A 24,230-nucleotide genomic window follows, 5' to 3' on the forward strand; every position below is an offset into this window, starting at 1 on the left:
GATCCGAGCAAGAGGTTTGGCGCCTCCCTTGGCGCCCTGTCTGGTGGGAGAGTGGGCATCACAGGGATGTGTACGTGCAACATGAAGCTGGCTCTACCCATCGCTGTACGCTACTCCGCAGTGCGCAGGCAGTTTGGACCATCGGACAGTGAGATCCCAGTTCTGGAGTACCAGCTTCAGGTAGGAGCAGGGCGGTGGGGTAGCCCAGTGGTTAAAGTGTTTGCTCGTCATGCCAAAGACCCAGTTTCAATTCCCCACATGGGTACAATTTGTGAAGCCCATTTCTGGTGTCCCCTGTCGTGATATTGCTGGAATATTGCTAAAAATGGCATAAAACCATACTCACTCACTCAGGTAGGAGCAGTGTATGAATTTGTTTCCATAGTTCACAGCCAAGAGGGCTTGTTAACAAATATGTTGCAAGCCCTCATATTTTAATGGCCCAACTTGGTTGGCCACCTGTGAAGATGATCTGTGTTGCAAAGCGAATATCACTCAGATAATGCTTTCACTAGATGATATAACTCAGATAATGCTTTCACTAGATGATATAACTCAGATAATGCTTTCACTAGATGATATGACTGAGATAATGCTCTCACTGGACGATATGACTGAGATAATGCTCTCACTGGATGATATGACTGAGATAATGCTTTCACTGAGTGATATAACTCAGATAATGCTTTCACTGGCTGATATAACTCAGATATCGTCACGATATGGCTGAAATATTGCCGATGTGACGTAAAAGCTTTAACTCACTCACTATAACTCAGATAATGCTTTCACTGGCAGATATAACTGAGATACTGCTTTCACTGGATGATATGACTGAGATAATGCTTTCACTGGATAATATGACTCAGATAATGCTTTCACTGGATAATATAACTCAGATAATGCTTTCACTGGATGATATGACTGAGATAATGCTTTCACTGGATGATATGACAAAGATAATGCCTTCACTGGATGATATGACTGAGATAATGCTTCTACTGGATGATATGACTGAGATAATGCTTTCACTGGATAATATAACTCAGATAATGCTTTCACTGGATGATATGACTGAGATAAAGCTTTCACTGGATGATATAACAAAGATACTGCTTTCACTGGCTGATATGACAAAGATTATGCTTTCACTGGATGATATGACTGAGATAATGCTTTCACTGGATAATATAACTCAGATAATGCTTTCACTGGATGATATGACTGAGATAAAGCTTTCACTGGATGATATAACAAAGATACTGCTTTCACTGGCTGATATGACAAAGATTATGCTTTCACTGGATGATATGACTGAGATAATGCTTTCACTGGATAATATAACTCAGATAATGCTTTCACTGGATGATATGACTGAGATAATGCTTTCACTGGATGATATGACAAAGATAATGCCTTCACTGGATGATATGACTGAGATAATGCTTCTACTGGATGATATGACTGAGATAATGCTTTCACTGGATAATATAACTCAGATAATGCTTTCACTGGATGATATGACTGAGATAAAGCTTTCACTGGATGATATAACAAAGATACTGCTTTCACTGGCTGATATGACAAAGATTATGCTTTCACTGGATGATATGACTGAGATAATGCTTTCACTGGATAATATAACTCAGATAATGCTTTCACTGGATGATATGACTGAGATAAAGCTTTCACTGGATGATATAACAAAGATAATGCTTTCACTGGCTGATATGATTGAGATAGTGCTGTCATGTAGTCTATTATCTACAGTTGGGAGACTGGCTGGTGTGTTCATGTCCTGTTGATGTTGTGTTGCAGCAATGGAGACTTATCCCCTACATCGCAGCAATGTACGCTCTGGAAAACTTCTCCACCACATTCTTCATGGACTACGTCATGTTGAGGATCGGCATGATGGTCGGGGATAAGAGTGAGAAACAGGTGGGATTATTGTTGACCTGAAAGTAGAATAACTTATTATCTCTTGGTGTGTAAAAGCTAGATCACCTTGATCATTACCTTAAAATAGTTTGGTGCTTTATCATTTATGGAAGGAGAAAGCCATGTTAGTAAGCAAGGAATGATGATAGTGTAGATCTAACTGCTGTTTGTCTACTCACACGGTGGGGTCGTGTTGTAGGCGGAGCTGGGTCGGGAGATCCACGCAATCTCGTGTGCCAGTAAACCGCTGGCTGGCTGGCTGGCCAGGGACTCCATCCAGGAGTGCCGGGAAGCTTGTGGTGGTCATGGCTACTTCAAAGGTACGGTCTTCAGCTTCTTTGTAATGTTCATGGGGGCACGGGTGGCCCAGTCGTCTAGGCGCCACGATTCCCTGTGCAGAGTTGCGTCCCTTGGGCAAGCCAGAAACCTATGATTGTATGTTCGAATCCCGTTTCGCCCCGATTATGTTTCTAGGTTTGTCAGCACCATACCCGTGCTCGTGGGTTTCACCGAAGTGGTAAACGTCTGAGACCTGCATTACTTCGGGCTTTCTTCCCACATTAAGCTGACACGTCGCGATATAACTGTAAACTGTTAAAAGCGGCGTTAAACCCAACTCACTCACTCACTTGTAATGTTCATTTAAGTCCGGGATTTATCTTGTTGATGGAGTAGCAAAAATAGTCGTTTTTCATTTACAGATTAACAATCACCTTAGAAAGTGATGCTTTAGGGCTCAGACGTTATTCCATTAAAATTATTTGGCAAAGTACAGGTAACAGATTGGTAAACTAGGTTAAGTGAACACACTGTGGTGATAATAGCCACTTGCTGATATGTTTACAGAGGTAAGGATTTAAGAAAAGTCCTCATTTATGCACGTTTATTGTTGAGGATTTAGGAAAGTCCCTCACTGTATATCTACATGAGTCAGTGGTTGTTGCAGTGAACCGACTGGGCGACATCCGGAACGACCATGACCCCAACATGACCTATGAAGGTGACAACAACGTGATCCTGCAGCAGACCAGCAACTACCTCCTGGGCATGTACGAGATGGCCCAACAGAGGAAAGGTAGACCTAGTTGTGTGTCTGTGTGTGAGATGGCCCAACAGAGGAAAGGTAGACCTAGTTGTGTGTCTGTGTGTGAGATGGCCCAACAGAGGAAAGGTAGACCTAGTTGTGTGTCTGTGTGTGAGATGGCCCAACAGAGGAAAGGTAGACCTAGTTGTGTGTCTGTATGTGAGATGGCCCAACAGAGGAAAGGTAGACCTAGTTGTGTGTCTGTGTGTGAGATGGCCCAACAGAGGAAAGGTAGACCTAGTTGTGTGTCTGTGTGAGAGATGGCCCAACAGAGGAAAGGTAGACCTAGTTGTGTGTCTGTGTACGAGATGGCCCAACAGAGGAAAGGTAGACCTAGTTGTGTGTCTGTGTGAGATGGCCCAACAGAGGAAAGGTAGACCTAGTTGTGTGTCTGTGTACGAGATGGCCCAACAGAGGAAAGGTAGACCTAGTTGTGTGTCTGTGTGAGATGGCCCAACAGAGGAAAGGTAGACCTAGTTGTGTGTCTGTGTACGAGATGGCCCAACAGAGGAAAGGTAGACCTAGTTGTGTGTCTTTGTGAGATGGCCCAACAGAGGAAAGGTAGACCTAGTTGTGTGTCTGTGTACGAGATGGCCCAACAGAGGAAAGGTAGACCTAGCTGTGTGTGAGATGGCCCAACAGAGGAAAGGAAGACCTAGTTGTGTGTCTGTGTGAGATGGCCCAACAGAGGAAAGGTAGACCTAGTTGTGTGTCTGTGTGTGAGATGGCCCAACAGAGGAAAGGTAGACCTAGTTGTGTGTCTGTGTGTGAGATGGCCCAACAGAGGAAAGGTAGACCTAGTTGTGTGTCTGTGTGAGATGGCCCAACAGAGGAAAGGTAGACCTAGTTGTGTGTCTGTGTACGAGATGGCCCAACAGAGGAAAGGTAGACCTAGTTGTCTGTGAGATGGCCCAACAGAGATAAGGTAGACCTAGTTGTGTGTCTGTGTGAGATGGCCCAACAGAGGAAAGGTAGACCTAGTTGTGTGTCTGTGTACGAGATGGCCCAACAGAGGAAAGGTAGACCTAGTTGTCTGTGAGATGGCCCAACAGAGATAAGGTAGACCTAGTTGTGTGTCTATGTGAGATGGCCCAACAGAGGAAAGGTAGACCTAGTTGTGTGTCTGTGTACGAGATGGCCCAACAGAGGAAAGGTAGACCTAGTTGTCTGTGAGATGGTCCAACAGAGGAAAGGAAGACCTAGTTGTGTGTCTGTGTGAGATGGCCCAACAGAGGAAAGGTAGACCTAGTTGTGTGTCTGTGTGTGAGATGGCCCAACAGAGGAAAGGTAGACCTAGTTGTGTGTCTGTGTGTGAGATGGCCCAACAGAGGAAAGGTAGACCTAGTTGTGTGTCTGTGTGAGATGGCCCAACAGAGGAAAGGTAGACCTAGTTGTGTGTCTGTGTGAGATGGCCCAACAGAGGAAAGGAAGACCTAGTTGTGTGTCTGTGCGAGATGGCCCAACAGAGGAAAGGTAGACCTAGTTGTGTGTCTGTGTGAGATGGCCCAACAGAGGAAAGGTAGACCTAGTTGTGTGTCTTTGTGAGATGGCCCAACAGTGAAAGGAAGACCTAGTTGTGTGTCTGTGTGAGATGGCCCAACAGAGGAAAGGTAGACCTAGTTGTGTGTCTGTATGTGAGATGGCCCAACAGAGGAAAGGTAGACCTAGGGCATGTTCCTGTCCCACACTGAAGCACCTGTTTACTTGACAAATGACTGTCCACTCAAGAGTGAATGGGTACCCGGTAGGATTAGATGATATTGTGACTGTAAACCTTCTAGGGCCTTGTTGTTGTTGTTGTTGTTGTTCATGTGATAAGAAGTATGGTTTGTTGCCTATCAGGTCAGCAAATCCCCACGCCATTGAACAGTCTGGACTTTCTGGCCAACCTGGACAAGATTCTGTCATCTAAATTCACGAGTTCCACTGTGGAAGACTGTCTGAATCCACAAGGTAAGCTACAGACAAAGCTTTCTCATGCGCATCCTCAGCTGTGATAGTTGTATAATCTGTGATAGTTTTATAATCTGTGATAGTTGTATAACCTGGTCATAATATCTGACTGTTAAGGGTGTCAAAACAACAAAGCGACAGTTACAAGTTGTCTTATTGATTGATATTCAAGGTGTGTAAGGACTGCTTACAACCAGTCATGTGATAGTGTGACCCTGTGAGGAATCCAGGTTAAAATACCTGAGCAACCTCTCCTGGTCATGGATCCAATCAAATGGATCCGGTGGGAAGGTTTGGTTGACTTAATTGATTGCATGACATTATACCCTGACGGCATGGATCACTGCTCAAAGTATTAGTCACAGGATTGTCTGGTCCAGACCCGATTATGTACAGGTTGACACCATACAGCTGGAATATTGCTGAGTGTGGCGTTAACTACCAAACGTAAGGTTAATGTGCACTAATTACCATCACACTGTGTGTCATGCATGTATCATGCCGTCAGCTGACATAGTGATGCAGGCTCCCTGTTTGTTCAGTGTCCCTCGCGGCCTACCAGTGGCTGGTCTGCTACTTGATGAAGGACAGTACAGCCAGGCTCAAGCAGCAGTCAGCAGCAGGCAAGGACTCCTTCACGGCCAGAAATGACAGTCAGGCCTACTACTGCCGCAGTCTGGCACTGGCGTATATAGAGGTGGGATATTAGAGACTGTCTGGCACTGGCGTATATAGAGGTGGGATATTAGAGACTGTCTGGCACTGGCGTATATAGAGGTGAGATATTAGAGGCATTGTCTGGCACTGGTGTATATAGAGGTGCGATATTAGAGACTGTCTGGCACTGGTGTATATAGAGGTGGGATATTAGAGACTGTCTGGCACTGGTGTATTTAGAGGTGAGATATTAGAGACTGTCTGGCACTGGCGTATATAGAGGTGAGATATTGGACACTGTCTGGTACTGGCGTATATAGAGGTGGGATATTAGAGACTGTCTGGCACTGGTGTATATAGAGGTGAGATATTGGACACTGTCTGGTACTGGCGTATATAGAGGTGAGATATTGGACACTGTCTGGCACTGGTGTATATAGAGGTGAGATATTGGACACTGTCTGGCACTGGTGTATATAGAGGTGAGATATTAGAGACAGTCTGGCACTGTCTGGCACTGGTGTATAATAAGATGAGATATTAGAGATATTGTCTGGCACTGGCGTATAAAGAGGTGAGATATTAGAGATATTGTCTGGCACTGGTGTATATAGAGGTGAGATATTAGAGACTGTCTGGCACTGTCTGGCACTGGTGTATAATAAGATGAGATATTAGAGATATTGTCTGGCACTGGCGTATAAAGAGGCGAGATATTAGAGATATTGTCTGGCACTGGTGTATATAGAGGTGATATATTGGACACTGTCTGGCACTGGTGTATATAGAGGCGAGATATTGGACACTGTCTGGCACTGGTGTATATAGAGGTGAGATATTAGACACTGTCTGGCACTGGTGTATATAGAGGTGAGATATTGGACACTGTCTGGCACTGGCGTATACTGAGGTGAGATATTGGAGACATTGTCTGGCACTGGCATATATTGAGGTGAGATATTAGAGACATTGACTGGCACTGGCATATATTGAGGTGAGATATTAGAGACATTGACTGGCACTGGGATATATCGAGGCGAGATATTAGAGACATTGACTGGCACTGGCATATATTGAGGTGAGATATTAGAGACATTGACTGGCACTGGCATATATTGAGGTGAGATATTAGAGACACTGTCTGGCACTGATGTATATAGAGGTGAGATATTAGAGATATTGTCTGGCACTGGCGTATAAAGAGGTGAGATATTAGAGATATTGTCTGGCACTGGTGTATATAGAGGTGAGATATTAGAGACTGTCTGGCACTGTCTGGCACTGGTGTATAATAAGATGAGATATTAGAGATATTGTCTGGCACTGGCGTATAAAGAGGCGAGATATTAGAGATATTGTCTGGCACTGGTGTATATAGAGGTGATATATTGGACACTGTCTGGCACTGGTGTATATAGAGGCGAGATATTGGACACTGTCTGGCACTGGTGTATATAGAGGTGAGATATTAGACACTGTCTGGCACTGGTGTATATAGAGGTGAGATATTGGACACTGTCTGGCACTGGCGTATACTGAGGTGAGATATTGGAGACATTGTCTGGCACTGGCATATATTGAGGTGAGATATTAGAGACATTGACTGGCACTGGCATATATTGAGGTGAGATATTAGAGACATTGACTGGCACTGGGATATATCGAGGCGAGATATTAGAGACATTGACTGGCACTGGCATATATTGAGGTGAGATATTAGAGACATTGACTGGCACTGGCATATATTGAGGTGAGATATTAGAGACACTGTCTGGCACTGATGTATATAGAGGTGAGATATTAGAGGCGTAGTATGGAACTGGCAGATATAGAGGTGAGATATAGGAGAGTGTGTCTGGCACTAGCATATATAGACATGATATAGGCAACATATTTGGGTCACACTCCGGTACTGGCAGAAGGTGACATATTACAGTTTAGGTCTGGCACTGATAGAAAGGGAAGATATTCAGGCTGTCACAATTTACCTCAATATCAATGCTATGAGCATCTTCCCGAGGCAAGAGAGTTAACTGACTTTAAAAGTCCAGTTTCCACCCTTGCCGAACTAGGTTGGAATTCCTGGGCTCGATCGTAGCGCCATCAGTGGCTATTACGGGTTATGTCCTTTCTATGCCTCTCCTATTGACCAATCAGATTCAACCTCTCGTATCACTTGCATTTGCTTCAAACAAAACGGTGGCGCCCAGTCAAGACGGTCTGATCGATAATGAAGATCTATATTGTGATAAAACGAATCTTACAATGCGAAATGCATCAAATCACGTGAGCACCTTGATTAAAAAGATGAAAAGATTTAGAAAATATCTGTTGACAACGAGTTAGCGGTGCACATGCTTTGCAAATCTTGCAGTCGACCGAAATCTGCATGACACTTTACGAACCGGATTTCGATTTCGGTGCACGATTTTGATTGGACTATGCATAGACTCGTTAGTCCAGCCAAAATGTAACTCCATAATACCAGCCTAGTTCAGCAAGGGTGGAAACTGGACTTTTATAGTCAGTTAACTCACTTGCCTCGGGAAGATGTGCTATGAGGGATGGGTATTTTTAACACTTTAACATGGGTATTTTTAATACATGTACGTATCAATGTGAATCAAATAAAGCTGATACAAGTTGAAGTATTCTGTAAGTTAAGAACAAACTGGCAGTGCAAGCCTTGTGTAGGAGACAGAGAGAAATCTATACAGTAAACTGTGTATGTAATGAACATGCTTATGACAACAAACGGATATAATGAACTGCTTTTTGGTCCTGGCCATTTGCCGTATATATGCTGTATAGATGGTATATATGCTTATAATGAACGACTGAAATTAGAAACAAACTGAAATTAGTGGTCCCTTTGAGTTCGTTATAACCGTAGTATACTGGAGTTAATGACTTAAGCAAGCTGCTATCAGTGACATGAGGTTTTTTTGTTTGTAGTTGAATGTCTTGGACAGATTTGTGAAGCTGCTGGAAGAAAACAATGGGGAGCCGACACCTGCCGGCCTCAAGCCTGTGCTGACCCGCCTGTGTACGCTGTACGGCTTGTGGAGCATTGAGAAACACCTGACCACCTTGTACCAGGGTATGTACCTTTAGACAGAAATACCTGACCACCTTGTACCAGGGTATGTACCTTTAGACAGAAATACCTGACCACCTTGTACCAGGGTATGTACCTTTAGATAGAAATACCTGACCACCTTGTACCAGGGTGTGTACCATCAGACAGAAACACCTGACCACTTTGTACCAGGGTATGTACCATCAGACAGAAATACCTGACCACCTTGTACCAGGGTGTGTACCATCAGACAGAAATACCTGACCACCTTGTACCAGGGTGTGTACCTTCAGACAGATACACCTGACCACTTTGTACCAGGGTGTGTACCTTCAGACAGAAACACCTGACTACTTTGTACCAGGGTATGTACCATCAGACAGAAACACCTGACCACTTTGTACCAGGGTATGTACCATCAGACAGAAACACCTGACCACTTTGTACCAGGGTATGTACCTTTTGATAGAAATACCTGACCACCTTGTACCAGGGTGTGTGCCTTTAGATAGAAATACCTGACCACTTTGTACCAGGGTATGTACCTTTAGATAGAAACACCTGACCACTTTGTACCAGGGTGTGTACCATTAGATAGAAACACCTGACCACTTTGTACCAGGATGTGTACCATCAGACAGAAACACCTGACCACTTTGTACCAGGGTGTGTACCATCAGACAGAAACACCTGACCACTTTGTACCAGGGTGTGTACCATCAGACAGAAACACCTGACCACCTTGTACCAGGGTGTGTACCATCAGACAGAAACACCTGACCACTTTGTACCAGGGTGTGTACCTTTAGATAGAAACACCTGACCACTTTGTACCAGGGTATGTACCTTCAGACAGATACACCTGACCACCTTGTACCAGGGTATGTACCATCAGACAGAAACACCTGACCACTTTGTACCAGGGTATGTACCTTTAGACAGAAACACCTGACCACCTTGTACCAGGGTATGTACCATCAGACAGAAACACCTGACCACCTTGTACCAGGGTATGTACCTTCAGACAGATACACCTGACTACTTTGTACCAGGGTATGTACCTTCAGACAGATACACCTGACCACCTTGTACCAGGGTATGTACCTTCAGACAGATACACCTGACCACCTTGTACCAGGGTATGTACCATCAGACAGAAACACCTGACTACTTTGTACCAGGGTATGTACCTTCAGACAGATACACCTGACTACTTTGTACCAGGGTGTGTACCTGCAGACAGAAACACCTGACTACTTTGTACCAGGGTATGTACCTTCAGACAGATACACCTGACCACTTTGTACCAGGGTATGTACCTTCAGACAGATACACCTGACCACCTTGTACCAGGGTATGTACCTTCAGACAGAAACACCTGACTACTTTGTACCAGGGTATGTACCTTCAGACAGATACACCTGACCACTTTGTACCAGGGTATGTACCTTCAGACAGATACACCTGACCACCTTGTACCAGGGTATGTACCTTCAGACAGATACACCTGACCACTTTGTACCAGGGTATGTACCTTCAGACAGATACACCTGACCACCTTGTACCAGGGTGTGTACCATCAGACAGAAACACCTGACTACTTTGTACCAGGGTATGTACCTTCAGACAGATACACCTGACCACCTTGTACCAGGGTATGTACCTTCAGACAGATACACCTGACCACCTTGTACCAGGGTATGTACCTTCAGACAGATACACCTGACCACCTTGTACCAGGGTATGTACCTTCAGACAGATACACCTGACCACCTTGTACCAGGGTATGTACCTTCAGACAGATACACCTGACCACTTTGTACCAGGGTATGTACCTTCAGACAGATACACCTGACTACTTTGTACCAGGGTGTGTACCTGCAGACAGAAACACCTGACCACTTTGTACCAGGTTGTGTACCATCAGACAGATACACCTGACTACTTTGTACCAGGGTGTGTACCTTTAGACAGAAACACCTGACTACTTTGTACCAGGTTGTGTACCATCAGACAGAAACACCTGACCACTTTGTACCAGGGTGTGTACCTTCAGACAGAAACACCTGACCCTTTGTACCAGGGTATGTACCATCAGACAGATACACCTGACCACCTTGTACCAGGGTATGTACCATCAGACAGAAACACCTGACTACTTTGTACCAGGGTATGTACCTGCAGACAGAAACACCTGACCCTTTGTACCAGGGTGTGTACCATCAGACAGATACACCTGACTACTTTGTACCAGGTTGTGTACCATCAGACAGAAACACCTGACCACTTTGTACCAGGGTGTGTAACATCAGACAGAAACACCTGACCACTTTGTACCAGGTTGTGTACCATCAGACAGAAACACCTGACCACTTTGTACCAGGGTATGTACCATCAGACAGAAACACCTGACTACTTTGTACCAGGGTGTGTACCTTTAGACAGAAACACCTGACCACCTTGTACCAGGGTATGTACCTTCAGACAGATACACCTGACCACTTTGTACCAGGGTGTGTACCATCAGACAGAAACCCCTGACCACTTTGTACCAGGGTGTGTACCTTTAGACAGAAACACCTGACCACTTTGTACCAGGGTGTGTACCATCAGACAGAAACCCCTGACCACTTTGTACCAGGGTGTGTACCATTAGACAGATACACCTGACCACTTTGTACCAGGGTATGTACCTTTAGACAGAAACACCTGACCACTTTGTACCAGGGTGTGTACCATCAGACAGAAACCCCTGACCACTTTGTACCAGGGTGTGTACCATTAGACAGATACACCTGACCACTTTGTACCAGGGTATGTACCATTAGATAGAAATACCTGACCACTTTGTACCAGGGTATGTTCCATCAGACAGAAACACCTGACCACTTTGTACCTGGGTGTGTACCATTATATAGAAATACCTGACCACTTTGTACCAGGGTATGTACCATCAGACAGAAACACCTGACCACTTTGTACCAGGGTATGTACCATTATATAGAAATACCTGACCACTTTGTACCAGGGTATGTACCATCAGACAGAAACACCTGACCACTCTCTACCAGGGTATGTACCATCAGACAGAAACACCTGACTACTTTGTACCAGTGTATGTACCATTAGATAGAAACACCTGACCACTTTGTACCAGGGTATGTACCATTAGATAGAAACACCTGACCACTTTGTACCAGGGTGTGTACCATCAGACATAAACACCTGACTACTTTGTACCAGGGTATGTACCATTAGATAGAAACACCTGACCACTTTGTACCAGGGTGTGTACCATCAGACAGAAACACCTGACTACTTTGTACCAGGGTATGTACCATCAGACAGAAACACCTGACTACTTTGTACCAGGGTATGTACCTTCAGACAGATACACCTGACCACCTTGTACCAGGGTATGTACCTTCAGACAGATACACCTGACCACCTTGTACCAGGGTATGTACCTTTAGATAGAAATACCTGACCACCTTGTACCAGGGTATGTACCTTTAGACATAAACACCTGACCACCTTGTACCAGGTTGTGTACCTTTAGATAGAAATACCTGACCACCTTGTACCAGGGTATGTACCTTGAGATAGAAATATCTGACCACTTTGTACCAGGGTATGTACCTTTAGATAGAAATACCTGACCACCTTGTACCAGGGTATGTACCTTTAGATAGAAATACCTGACCACTTTGTACCAGGGTATGTACCTTTAGATAGAAATACCTGACCACTTTGTACCAGGGTATGTACCTTTAGATAGAAATACCTGACCACTTTGTACCAGGGTATGTACCTTTAGATAGAAACACCTGACCACTTTGTACCAGGGTGTGTACCTTTAGATAGAAATACCTGACCACCTTGTACCAGGGTATGTACCTTTAGATAGAAATACCTGACCACTTTGTACCAGGGTATGTACCATTAGATAGAAATACCTGACCACTTTGTACCAGGGTATGTACCATCAGACAGATACACCTGACCACTCTGTACCAGGGTGTGTACCATTAGATAGAAACACCTCAGCACTTTGTACCAGGGTGTGTACCATCAGACAGACACCTCACCACTTTGTACCAGGGTATGTACCATCAGACAGAAACACCTCACCACTTTATGGGCAGGCAAGGGATATTCCGACCAAGGGAGTTTACATTTCAAACCAAAACTGATGAGAAGTGTTTCTCTGACTTGTAAACCGTTGAAACAACATTTCTCAGTATTTGTTTAATATTTTGTATAAAAGTGTGTTACGACAGTCTATAGAAACGCTAATAAACTATGTCTGGCCAGGAAATATGATACGTTCCACTGAACCACCTATCTTGAACCAGTTCTGTGGTCTAATGGTTAGATTGCCTGACTTCTGATCAGGAGGCTGTGGATTTGATTCCCATCATCCTTAATGAAAAAGTTTTACTATTGCATTAAAACGGGTCTTACCTCGCGAAGTGCATCAAAGCACTTGGAAACGTTGTTAAGAAATGTGAAATATTTGGAAGATGTTGAGGTCCAGCTGATGGTACACATGCTTTGCAAATCCTGCAATTGACCAAAATCTGCACAGCAGTCGCCATGTTATTTATGAACCAGACGTCAGTTTCGTAATGCAATTTTTTGTTGTACTATGCATGGCCTGCCAAAATATAACTCAGAAATTCCCACTTAGTTCGACAAACCTGGGAAACTGGTGGTTGTGGTTGTGGTTGTTGTGGTTGTGGTGGTGGTGGTGGTGGTGATGCTATGGTCAGTTAACTCCCTTTCCTCGCGAAGATACAGGACACAAGTTTAACGTCTAACATTATTGGGAAGGGAAAAATAACAAAACAAACAGCAACCAACCTGGAAGTCTATACAGGACAGTACACATCAACCCACAATGCAGTAGATCATGTGTTGTGGCCAACAGAATACATAAACAGTTTCAAATGAAAATGATAAAACTTTGACATCCTACTAGATTACTTTGTTATATACAAGACCAGTTACAGCAAGGCTTACTATTCATGGTCCAGAATGCATTATACATCAGGGTTAAAACTAAACTCAACAGCTTTCCTGGCCCGGGTAAAGATGAACTGCCCTTGTAATGTTACAGCAAAGGGAAGTTTGTAAATTTGTACTAGCCTGCAGGAATTTGTACTAGCCCCAGGCTAGCAGGCTAGTGTAAGTTCTAACGCTGTCCATGCCTTCCCATTGTGCAGGTGGCTACATCACTGGCAGCAGTCCTCCCCGTGTGGTGAGGGAGGCCATCCTCCGCTTGTGTCAGGAGCTGAAGAACGATGCCGTCGCCCTCGTGGATGTGATGGCGCCCACCGACTTCATCCTCAACTCACCCATAGGAGCATCTGACGGACAGGTGAGTTACACAATTGCTACACACCTGTAAGAGCATCTGACGGACAGGTGAGTTACACAATTGCTACACACCTGTAAGAGCATCTGACGGACAGGTGAGTTACACAATTGCTACACACCTGTAAGAGCATGGGGTGGACAGTTACACAGTTACACAGAATTGACGTTTGTGCCATGTATTCTTGTATACAAACCCGTGAAGTAATGACAGCTATGTACAGTATCAAACACTACAGCGTGCATCTCTCTTCAGATTTACAAGAATCTATACGGCGCCATGATGCAGGGAGAGGACGTGCTGCAGCGACCTGATTGGTGGAGAGAATTTGTGAACAAGCCTGTGATTCGTCAGCCTAAATCAAACTTGTGATTGGCCTGCTAAGACAAGAGACTTTAAAGCTCATTCCGTGAAAGATGACTGAGAACAAAGACTTTATTTAATGCATAATGTCTGTGATTCTGTACATGAGAGAGAAATGCTGAGTGTTGAATGAAGATAGTACTTGTGTTCGAAACTAACGGCAGTCCTGGGGTCCTGATGTTTGCTCTTGTAGTATTTGAAACCCTCGATTTGGATCCATTAACATTAGGCTTATGACAAGACCCTTTGACTTTCTTGCTTAATCTCGAACATTGTAGTAACGTCATTGTATTTTAACTTTGGCAAATGTTGTGTGAAAGATTATTTTGTGTTTGTGCTGCTGAAATTATGGGTGGAAAACAACTATTACCCTGACAAACAGCATGTCTTTAAGTTGTATTAGAAGCTATTGAATCAACGAAGACAGGAGTGAACATGCATTTCAACTTTCAGTCTTTTGCACAGGTACTTGTGCCTCTGTGAGAGTGTCCGTCACAGTAGCTTGAACCTCAGTTACACAATATTCAGAAGGGATATACAGTCGAACCTTGCTTATCTGGACACTTGCGTTTTCTCAAATATTGTCCGGATAAACAAGTTACTGGATATCTGAATCCCTTGTTAACTGAGTTTTCTCCCCTGACCAAATTCAACCGAGGTATAAACAAGGTGTTATCTCATAGTATGTCACCCAATCACTCAGGCAAATCACCTCATTGTCAAATGACAATAACTGACCAACAAACTATCGAGAGATGTAACTAAATAACACAGTGATCACATGATACCCTCTTTGATGTTGGCTGCTGGGTGATAAGTTGTATAACAACCATCGTCAAGCGCGGTCGCTGTCCGGAAAGTGGGACACAATAGTGTGCATGTTGTAGGGCTGGGACAAGTCCAAATATACTACCCAGGTACCCGCCCCCCTATTATCCTACCCTACCCGGGTACCCACTGTAGGTCTCAGGAGATCTCTCAAAATGTCCGATTGGGAACTTTTTTAGCATAGCCCTGTATTAAACAATCTGGTCATGCATACACTGAAGTTGACTTAAGTTATATCTTTATTCATCCATATGACAAATCAGAAGGAATGGGTGCATAGTCAGAAAGAAAAGTGAACATTAATGACTTGTAGTGTAACCATAGAGTTCCAGATAATTTTAGTCATTAGACAATATATCACGTGACTAACCACGGGTCCGGGTTATCCTGTGGGTACCCGGGTAATCCTGTGGGTACCCGGGTCCTACTCAGTACCCACCCGACCGGGGTACCCGAGTTACACGTCCCAGCCCTAGTATGCTGGTCATTGAAATTCACTGTCCAGATCTGGAAACCAGATTTTCAGATAAAGGAAGCATTTTAGTATTTATTTCGTTTCACATAAATATTTCCGGTTCTCTAGGGTCTGGTTCTCTGGGTCTGGTTTAGCAGGGCTCCACTGTAGCGTGTAAGTCAGGAGCTTCAGGTGTACAACTCAACCTGCAACACGCCAAATAGTGATAACATAGTTATTCTTAATTAGTCTGGAATTCGAATAGCTTTCAGAATAACTTCTTTGAGTGGCATTTAGAATAAGAAATTGTTCATCCATATATCATGTCCTTACTTACCGTATATGCCTGCAGATAAGCCCACCCCGTAGATAAGCCGAGGTATTAAGTTGACCATTGAAATATGAAAGAAAATGATAGATAAGTTGAACCAGGAAGTGAAAGGCACATGGCGAAGTCGGACTGCAAGACTGTACCGGTACTTGCAGATATTCAATAATATAAGATGAAAAACATTGTAATTATATTGAAAAAGTCATTATAATTTCTAATAAAAATTTAACAAACCAGTCATCCACTCCCCTAATGTGGGAAGCTGTTTCTGTTTTGTTTTTTTATTATGATCCTTGGTTTATGCTCATGGGTTTTTGCCAGAATGATAAATACCTGAGTGAATATGGTTTTACGCCGCTTTTAACAATATTCCAGCAATATCACTGCGGGGGACACCAGAAATAGGCTTCACACATGGTACCTATGTCAAGAATCGAACCCGGGTCTTCAGCGTGACGAGAGAACCCTTTAACCACCAGGCTATCCGACGGCCCCATTATAAATATCTAAGACTTGCACAATTTTCCTTCCACTGTCATTGCTTATAATTAAATTTCGACAACGAAAACATGTTTCATTTACAATAGTTTAACTGAAAACAGTTGCATATATATACTCAACAACAAAAGTTCCTGTGACACCGATATTTTAGTGTATTTTTCAAACAAGTAAAGTTTGGTTTTCAATATTGTAGTACATGTATGGAATCAAGTCACAAAAACGCAACTGCTTCAGAAAAGCATGCATTCCATGCAAAAGTTTACTTTTATGCAAGCCCCATGCATTTCACTACCCAAGAATGAGTATAAAAACATGCGTTAACGGGATTCCATATGCATTGTTTAGCATCATGCTGACAACAACCACTCAGAAAAACAACAAAATTTCGCAATTATTAAACATTACGAAATGCCACGCCTGTCCAAAAATGAGCGTCTGCGAGCCGTTGGTATGCTTGAAGCAGGATCGAGTCAACATGATGTTGGAAGACAATTTAACGTCCACAGAAACACCATTTGGTGTTTATGGCAACGTTGGCAACAGACGAATGCAGTCAGAGACCATCCTCGGAGAGGCCAATAATCGACAAGACAACTGGATTCGAACAACACACCTACAAATTCAATTCCAGCCAGCAACAGTGACTGCAAGAAGCATCCCTGGCCTTTGACGAATATCTCCACAAACCGTACGTCGTCGCCACAGTTGGGCAGGGATTGTCGCCAGAAGACCTTCCCGACGTCCAATTTTGACAGGAAACCACCGTCAAGCACGTCTACAGTGATGCAGACAGCGTCTATGCTGGACAGCCATGCAGTGGGGACATGTTCTATTCACTGACGAGTCTCGTTTTCACCTCAGCAACAGCGATGGACGGATTCGAGTGTACCAATGTCGAGGTGAACGTTACGTCAATCATTGTGTCATGGAAGAAGATCGGTTCGGGGGCGGCAGCATTATGGTATGGGGTGGGATTACAGCAAGAAAGAGGACCCATTTGATAGTGGTAGAGGGAAATCTCAATGAACAGAGCTACCGCGACGAGATCATCGGCCCTATTGTTCTACCGTTTTTGCGTCATCATGGTCCAGGCATTACCTTTCAACATGACAACGCCCGGCCTCATATTGCTCAATGTGTTCAGGATTGTCTTCAACAAAACAACGTGAATGTCATCCCCTGGCCGGCTCGCTCCCCTGATTCTCACCAATCGAGCACATGTGGGATGAGATGGATCGGCGCCTTCTACAACAACCACGTGTTCCACAGACACTCCAGGAACTTCGAAACATGCTCCAGCAGATATGGACAGATATCCCCACGACTTTGTCGACGCCTGGTCCATTCCATGAGACGAAGATGTGTTGCTTGCATCGCAACCAGAGGTAGACACACACGCTATTGATTTGTAAATTGACATTTTGGTATGTTCATGGGTTTTTTATGAAATCACGCATTTTCTGAAGTCAGTATGGCAAATAAAACCATTTGAACACTTACAGGAGTCTGTTATCTGTTGGAAACTGAATAAGATTTAATGCAAAGTTAAGTTTTAATACCAAATCTGAAACAATTTCAATGTCACAGGAACCTCTGTTGTTCAGTATATAAGAGCAGACAAAAATGACGAGATTGATAAACATTCCAGATGTAGGAATACATACTGTGGCGTGACATTGATCAGATGATTGTTTAATATATACACTTAACTTGACACGCCTTCAAAGTCAGTAGCCAATCAACAGAGAGTAAGATCAAAACAAAGTTCATAGGACCTGTCAATCAAGGCAAGAGGCGAGAAGAACTGCAAACAGTCAGACTGTAATGAGCCGGAACAAATATGTCCGTGAGAAGGCGGCCGTTTCAAATGGCTTGGTCAGTTTCAATCATTATGTCCCTGAGAACGGGAAGATAAAATGTTGGATAAAATTCTAGTTAGAAATGAAACCGAAGACATAAAAGTTGTGGAACCGAGGCGAGCGGGAAAAAATACAGGCGAGCGAGACTGCACGTTTGCTGTTTCATTCCTTCTCGGCCTTCGGGTTCAAAGGGTAGTTTGGACAATGAATATGCATGAAAGTTGCTTAATGTCCTGTGCATAACGATACACGTGAGCAGAAAGTTAATTCCCTCGACTGTAATATTGGGATTCCCCGACATTCCGTAATAAAAGTAATAAAAGTAGTCCGCTTCAGTGGGCGTGGCTTAATTTTTTACATTCATTAGAAAATGAATGCAATAACACGTGACCAATTCAGGTAATCAGAATGCAGGAATTTCAATGAACACAAAGAAAATTTAATTTAATTTCATGTGTTATAACTGAAATAGTGTTAAAGTGGCATTAAGCCAAACTCTCACACTCACGCTCCATGTCTAGTCACCATGTGTTTAAGGTTTCCAGAATGTTTCTCTCGTAAATTTCAAGTGCTCAGCAACACTATGACAACTATACTCACCAACAAAAGAAACGCAAATACCATACATGTTGGTTAATATATGAGGAATTACTCATATTCAAGAGATATTAGATTGGTTCTATGCACAAATGAACATACGCATCATTATTTATTATGTGACGTCCCAGATCCATGCACCATTTGTGTCGTACAGGATAGCGTGTAAAGTTTGGAAATCACGTAAAAGCATATCGTGATTAGAATGAAGACAGTATGTGGTAACACATGACTGATTGTTAGTTTTGTCATTAAGTGGTACACATTGGAAACATCTCTTCTTACTCAAAATGTTCCTATGGTTTGCATTTATTTTGGCGTTAAGTATTTATGGGTAAGTGAACACAAGTGATATATGGGACAGAAAAGCATGGGAAGTTTGTTTAAACATTTGCAACATATAGTCAGCCTGACATATCATTTATTTATTTTGTGTAAGGAGTCAAACTGAGATTTGTCACTTTCTGACATTTATAAGAATGTAATAATTTATTGCTTTAGATATCTTGCCATTGTGATATTTGAAGATTATTTTGATACTACAAGAATGAATATCAGCTTGTATCTAGTGCGGTTAACAGTCCAAAAGGATGTTATCTGAACAAGTGTGAATAAAGAAAGTATTCATGTAACGTGTAGCCTAGAGGTTAAAGCGTTCCCTCGTCACGCCGAAGAGTGAGTGAGTGAGTTGGGTTTAACGCCGCTTTTAACAGTATTCCAGTTATATCACGGCGTGTCAGCTTAATGTGGGAGGAAAGCCCGAAGTGATGCAGGTCTAAGACGTTTACCACTTCGGTGAAACCCACGAGCACGGGTATGGTGCTGACAAACCTAGAAACATAATCGGGGTGAACCGGGATTCGAACCCACAATCATAGGTTTCTGGCGTATCCAGGGGACGCAACTCTGCACAGCGAATCGCGGCGCCTTAGACGACTGGGCCACCCGTGCCCCCTCACGCCGAAGACCCGAGTTCGAAACCCGACATGGGTACAATGTGTGAAGCCCATTTCTGACGTCCCCTGCCGTGATATTGCTGGAATATTTCTAAAAGCGGCGTAAAACCGCACTCACTCACTCACTCACTCACTCACTCATGTAACGTGTAGGATTCTTCTTTTGGTCAAACAATAACATCAAACGCAATCTTTTTTTGTGGTGTGCACCATCCAGCGATATTTAAACATTATTTCATTGTAGATTAGTTATTTGAGGTAACGTACTGTGTTGTTAGTCCCAATAGATGTTTCTAGGTTCGTCAACACTTTCTCCTCGCTGTATCAGTGAAGTGATGCTTGTTTTCCATGGACTGCTTCTTCAGCTTGACTTCCACGAGCACAGGCATGGTTCTGACAGACCTGGACACATGGGCGAACCAGGTTTCGAACCCACAATCATAGGTTTCCACTTGTGCCCAAGGAACCGGCCTTTGAGTGCACAATTTGCCTCTCTTTGAGTGAGTGAATGCTGTTATACACAACTGTCAGTTTTTCATCTAATTCATGGGGCGGTCGGGTAGCCTAGTGATTAAAGCGTTCGCTCGTCATGCCGAAGATCCGGATTCAATTCTCGACATACGTGTGAAGCCCATTTCTGACGTCCCGCGCCTAGATATTGCTGAAATATTGCTAAAAGCGGCGTAAAACCATACTCACTCACTCATCTACTTCATGGAATCCTGGAAGTGATCGCGGCTTGGCCAAGCAAACCAGCAACTGAAAGCAGGAGCAGGTATGCAGGACTTCCGCATGGCTTGCTGCGGAAGGACGGGCTGCACGCGACGCCTTAGTTCATTGAAAGAAAATTCCCATTCCCGGCACGTAACCGGAAGATCTATCGAAACTGCTTTTTCAATCAATGTGTTTGCTTGTTTATTGTGTACATGTATAATATGAGTAAGAAATTGACGCGGGTCACACAGCGTAGCGCAAGGTATATCCCACCTCATCCGCGGGTCAAGGCAGCTAGGATCCCGGCCGTTCAACTGTAGGTTAATGTCCTGGATAACCTCGCAATGATCTGTTGTGACATTCAGCGTTTAGTTGTCTGTATATGTATTTTTGGTACAGAACTGTACCCTACCGTCTGGTCAAGACATTAAACGAAACAACAGACGATAAATCGCCTCATTTCTATTTTCAGCTTTCTTACTTTTCAATCAGCTATTGGTTACGGGTTGGCTGTATGCTTATAATATTCATTTCGTTCAACAATACTACACGTTGTTGATCTCCTGGGTCGATATGAAAATAACGTGTCCTTCTGTACCTGCTGAATATTGAAATGATATACCTGAATGCCAATGCGTATCTTGTCAGTGTGGTTGGAGAAATGAACACTTTTGATGAATGTACTTGTACATCTGTATGAAGGTGGACGTTCATGGAGCAGTAATGGTTATTTATATAAGTATCGTATTTCACACAGATGGCGTAAAAGGGAGGTGGTGTAGCTGAGTGGTTAAGTCGTTGACTCATCACGCCTAAGGCCCAGGTTCTATTCCAGGTATAAACGCTTATTATACAAACGTCCCTTCTTGGTGCCCTCCGCCGTCATATGGGATCAAGCCGTGAAGACCCGGGGTAGAATAGGTCTCCAGCAACCCATGTTTTTCCACCGTGAAGATCCGGGGTGGAATAGGTCTCCAGCAACCCATGCTTTCCCCCCGTGAAGATCCGGGGTGGAATAGGTCTCCAGCAACCCATGCTTTCCCCCCGTGAAGATCCGGGGTGGAATAGGTCTCCAGCAACCCATGCTTTCCCCCCGTGAAGATCCGGGTTGGAATAGGTCTCCAGCAACCCATGCTTTCCCCCCGTGAAGATCCGGGGTGGAATAGGTCTCCAGCAACCCATGCTCACCTTAAAAGGCGACACGTTAGTCGCCTAGCAAGCATAGTCGCTAGGCGACTAACGGGATCAGGTCGTCAGGCTTGCGGACTTGGTTGATGCATGTCAACGTATCCCAATTGCGTGGATTGATGCTCATGATGTCAATCACTGGATTGTCTGTCCAGACTCGATTTTCTACAGACTGCTGTCATATAGCTGGAATATTGCTGAGTGCGGCGTGAAACAACAAACAGACGACAGCTACTAAGTGAATGCATGTACAGAAGGCTTCTCCCGTAGACGATAGCTGGTGACTGAATGCATGTGCAGAAGGCTACTCTGGTAGCAGAGAGCTGGTAAGTGAATGCATGTACAGAAGGCTACTCTGGTAGCCGACAGCTGGTAAGTGAATGCATGTGCAGAAGGCTACTCTGGTAGCAGACAGCTAGTAAGTGAATGCATGTACAGAAGGCTACTCTGGTAGCAGACAGCTGGTAAGTGAATGCATGTACAGGAGGCTACTCTGGTAGCAGACAGCTGGTAAGTGAATGCTTGTACAGAAGGCTACTCTGGTAGCAGACAGCTGGTAAGTGAATGCATGTACAGAAGGCTACTCTGGTAGCAGACAGCTGGTGACTGAATGCATGTACAGGAGGCTACTCTGGTAGCAGACAGCTGATAAGTGAATGCTTGTACAGAAGGCTACTCTGGTAGCAGACAGCTGGTGACTGAATGCATGTACAGAAGGCTACTCTGGTAGCCGACAGCTGGTGACTGAATGCATGTACAGAGGGCTACTCTGGTAGCAGACAGCTGGTAAGTGAATGCATGTACAGAAGGCTACTCTGGTAGCAGACAGCTGGTAAGTGAATGCATGTACAGGAGGCTACTCTGGTGGCAGACAGCTGGTAAGTGAATGCTTGTACAGAAGGCTACTCTGGTAGCAGACAGCTGGTAAGTGAATGCATGTACAGAAGGCTACTCTGGTAGCAGACAGCTGATAAGTGAATGCTTGTACAGAAGGCTACTCTGGTAGCAGACAGCTGGTGACTGAATGCATGTACAGGAGGCTACTCTGGTAGCAGACAGCTGATAAGTGAATGCTTGTACAGAAGGCTACTCTGGTAGCAGACAGCTGGTGACTGAATGCATGTACAGAAGGCTACTCTGGTAGCCGACAGCTGGTGACTGAATGCATGTACAGAGGGCTACTCTGGTAGCAGACAGCTGGTAAGTGAATGCATGTACAGAAGGCTACTCTGGTAGCAGACAGCTGGTAAGTGAATGCTTGTACAGAAGGCTACTCTGGTAGCTGACAGCTGGTGACTGAATGCATGTACAGAAGGCTACTCCTGTAGCAGACAGCTGGTAAGTGAATGCACATACAGAAGGCTTTTCTGGTAGCCTGCAGCTGGTAAGTGAATGCATGTACAGAAGGCTACTCTGGTAGCCTGCAGCTGGTAAGTGAATGCATGTACAGAAGGCTACTCTGGTAGCAGACAGCTGGTAAGTGAATGCATGTACAGGAGGCTACTCTGGTAGCAGACAGCTGGTAAGTGAATGCTTGTACAGAAGGCTACTCTGGTAGCAGACAGCTGGTAAGTGAATGCATGTACAGAAGGCTACTCTGGTAGCAGACAGCTGGTGACTGAATGCATGTACAGGAGGCTACTCTGGTAGCAGACAGCTGATAAGTGAATGCTTGTACAGAAGGCTACTCTGGTAGCAGACAGCTGGTGACTGAATGCATGTACAGAAGGCTACTCTGGTAGCCGACAGCTGGTGACTGAATGCATGTACAGAGGGCTACTCTGGTAGCAGACAGCTGGTAAGTGAATGCATGTACAGAAGGCTACTCTGGTAGCAGACAGCTGGTAAGTGAATGCATGTACAGGAGGCTACTCTGGTGGCAGACAGCTGGTAAGTGAATGCTTGTACAGAAGGCTACTCTGGTAGCAGACAGCTGGTAAGTGAATGCATGTACAGAAGGCTACTCTGGTAGCAGACAGCTGATAAGTGAATGCTTGTACAGAAGGCTACTCTGGTAGCAGACAGCTGGTGACTGAATGCATGTACAGGAGGCTACTCTGGTAGCAGACAGCTGATAAGTGAATGCTTGTACAGAAGGCTACTCTGGTAGCAGACAGCTGGTGACTGAATGCATGTACAGAAGGCTACTCTGGTAGCCGACAGCTGGTGACTGAATGCATGTACAGAGGGCTACTCTGGTAGCAGACAGCTGGTAAGTGAATGCATGTACAGAAGGCTACTCTGGTAGCAGACAGCTGGTAAGTGAATGCTTGTACAGAAGGCTACTCTGGTAGCTGACAGCTGGTGACTGAATGCATGTACAGAAGGCTACTCCTGTAGCAGACAGC

At 44.3% G+C, this 24,230-nt stretch overlaps 1 protein-coding gene across 2 annotated transcripts in view; it reads left to right on the forward strand.

The window, feature by feature from the left end:
* Positions 1-15,460, forward strand: part of LOC124131986 (peroxisomal acyl-coenzyme A oxidase 3-like) — a 30,009-nt gene extending 14,549 nt beyond the window's left edge. The window contains exons 7-15 of one of the 2 annotated variants that reach the window (XM_046495541.2): positions 1-180; positions 1,819-1,941; positions 2,141-2,261; positions 2,888-3,016; positions 4,868-4,978; positions 5,521-5,675; positions 8,591-8,735; positions 13,940-14,094; positions 14,347-15,460. In XM_046495541.2, the coding sequence (XP_046351497.2) occupies positions 1-180; positions 1,819-1,941; positions 2,141-2,261; positions 2,888-3,016; positions 4,868-4,978; positions 5,521-5,675; positions 8,591-8,735; positions 13,940-14,094; positions 14,347-14,463 (1,236 nt within the window). In that variant the 3' untranslated portion in view covers positions 14,464-15,460. Of the gene's footprint in view, positions 181-1,818; positions 1,942-2,140; positions 2,262-2,887; positions 3,017-4,867; positions 4,979-5,520; positions 5,716-8,590; positions 8,736-13,939; positions 14,095-14,346 lie in introns of those variants that run through there. The other variant, XM_048391626.1, reaches the window with a different exon arrangement.
* The last annotated feature ends 8,770 nt before the right edge of the window (positions 15,461-24,230 follow it).

Source organism: Haliotis rufescens, unplaced genomic scaffold (assembly GCF_023055435.1).
Source record: "Haliotis rufescens isolate VD_foot unplaced genomic scaffold, xgHalRufe1.0.p SCAF_93, whole genome shotgun sequence".
Lineage (NCBI taxonomy): Eukaryota > Metazoa > Mollusca > Gastropoda > Lepetellida > Haliotidae > Haliotis > Haliotis rufescens.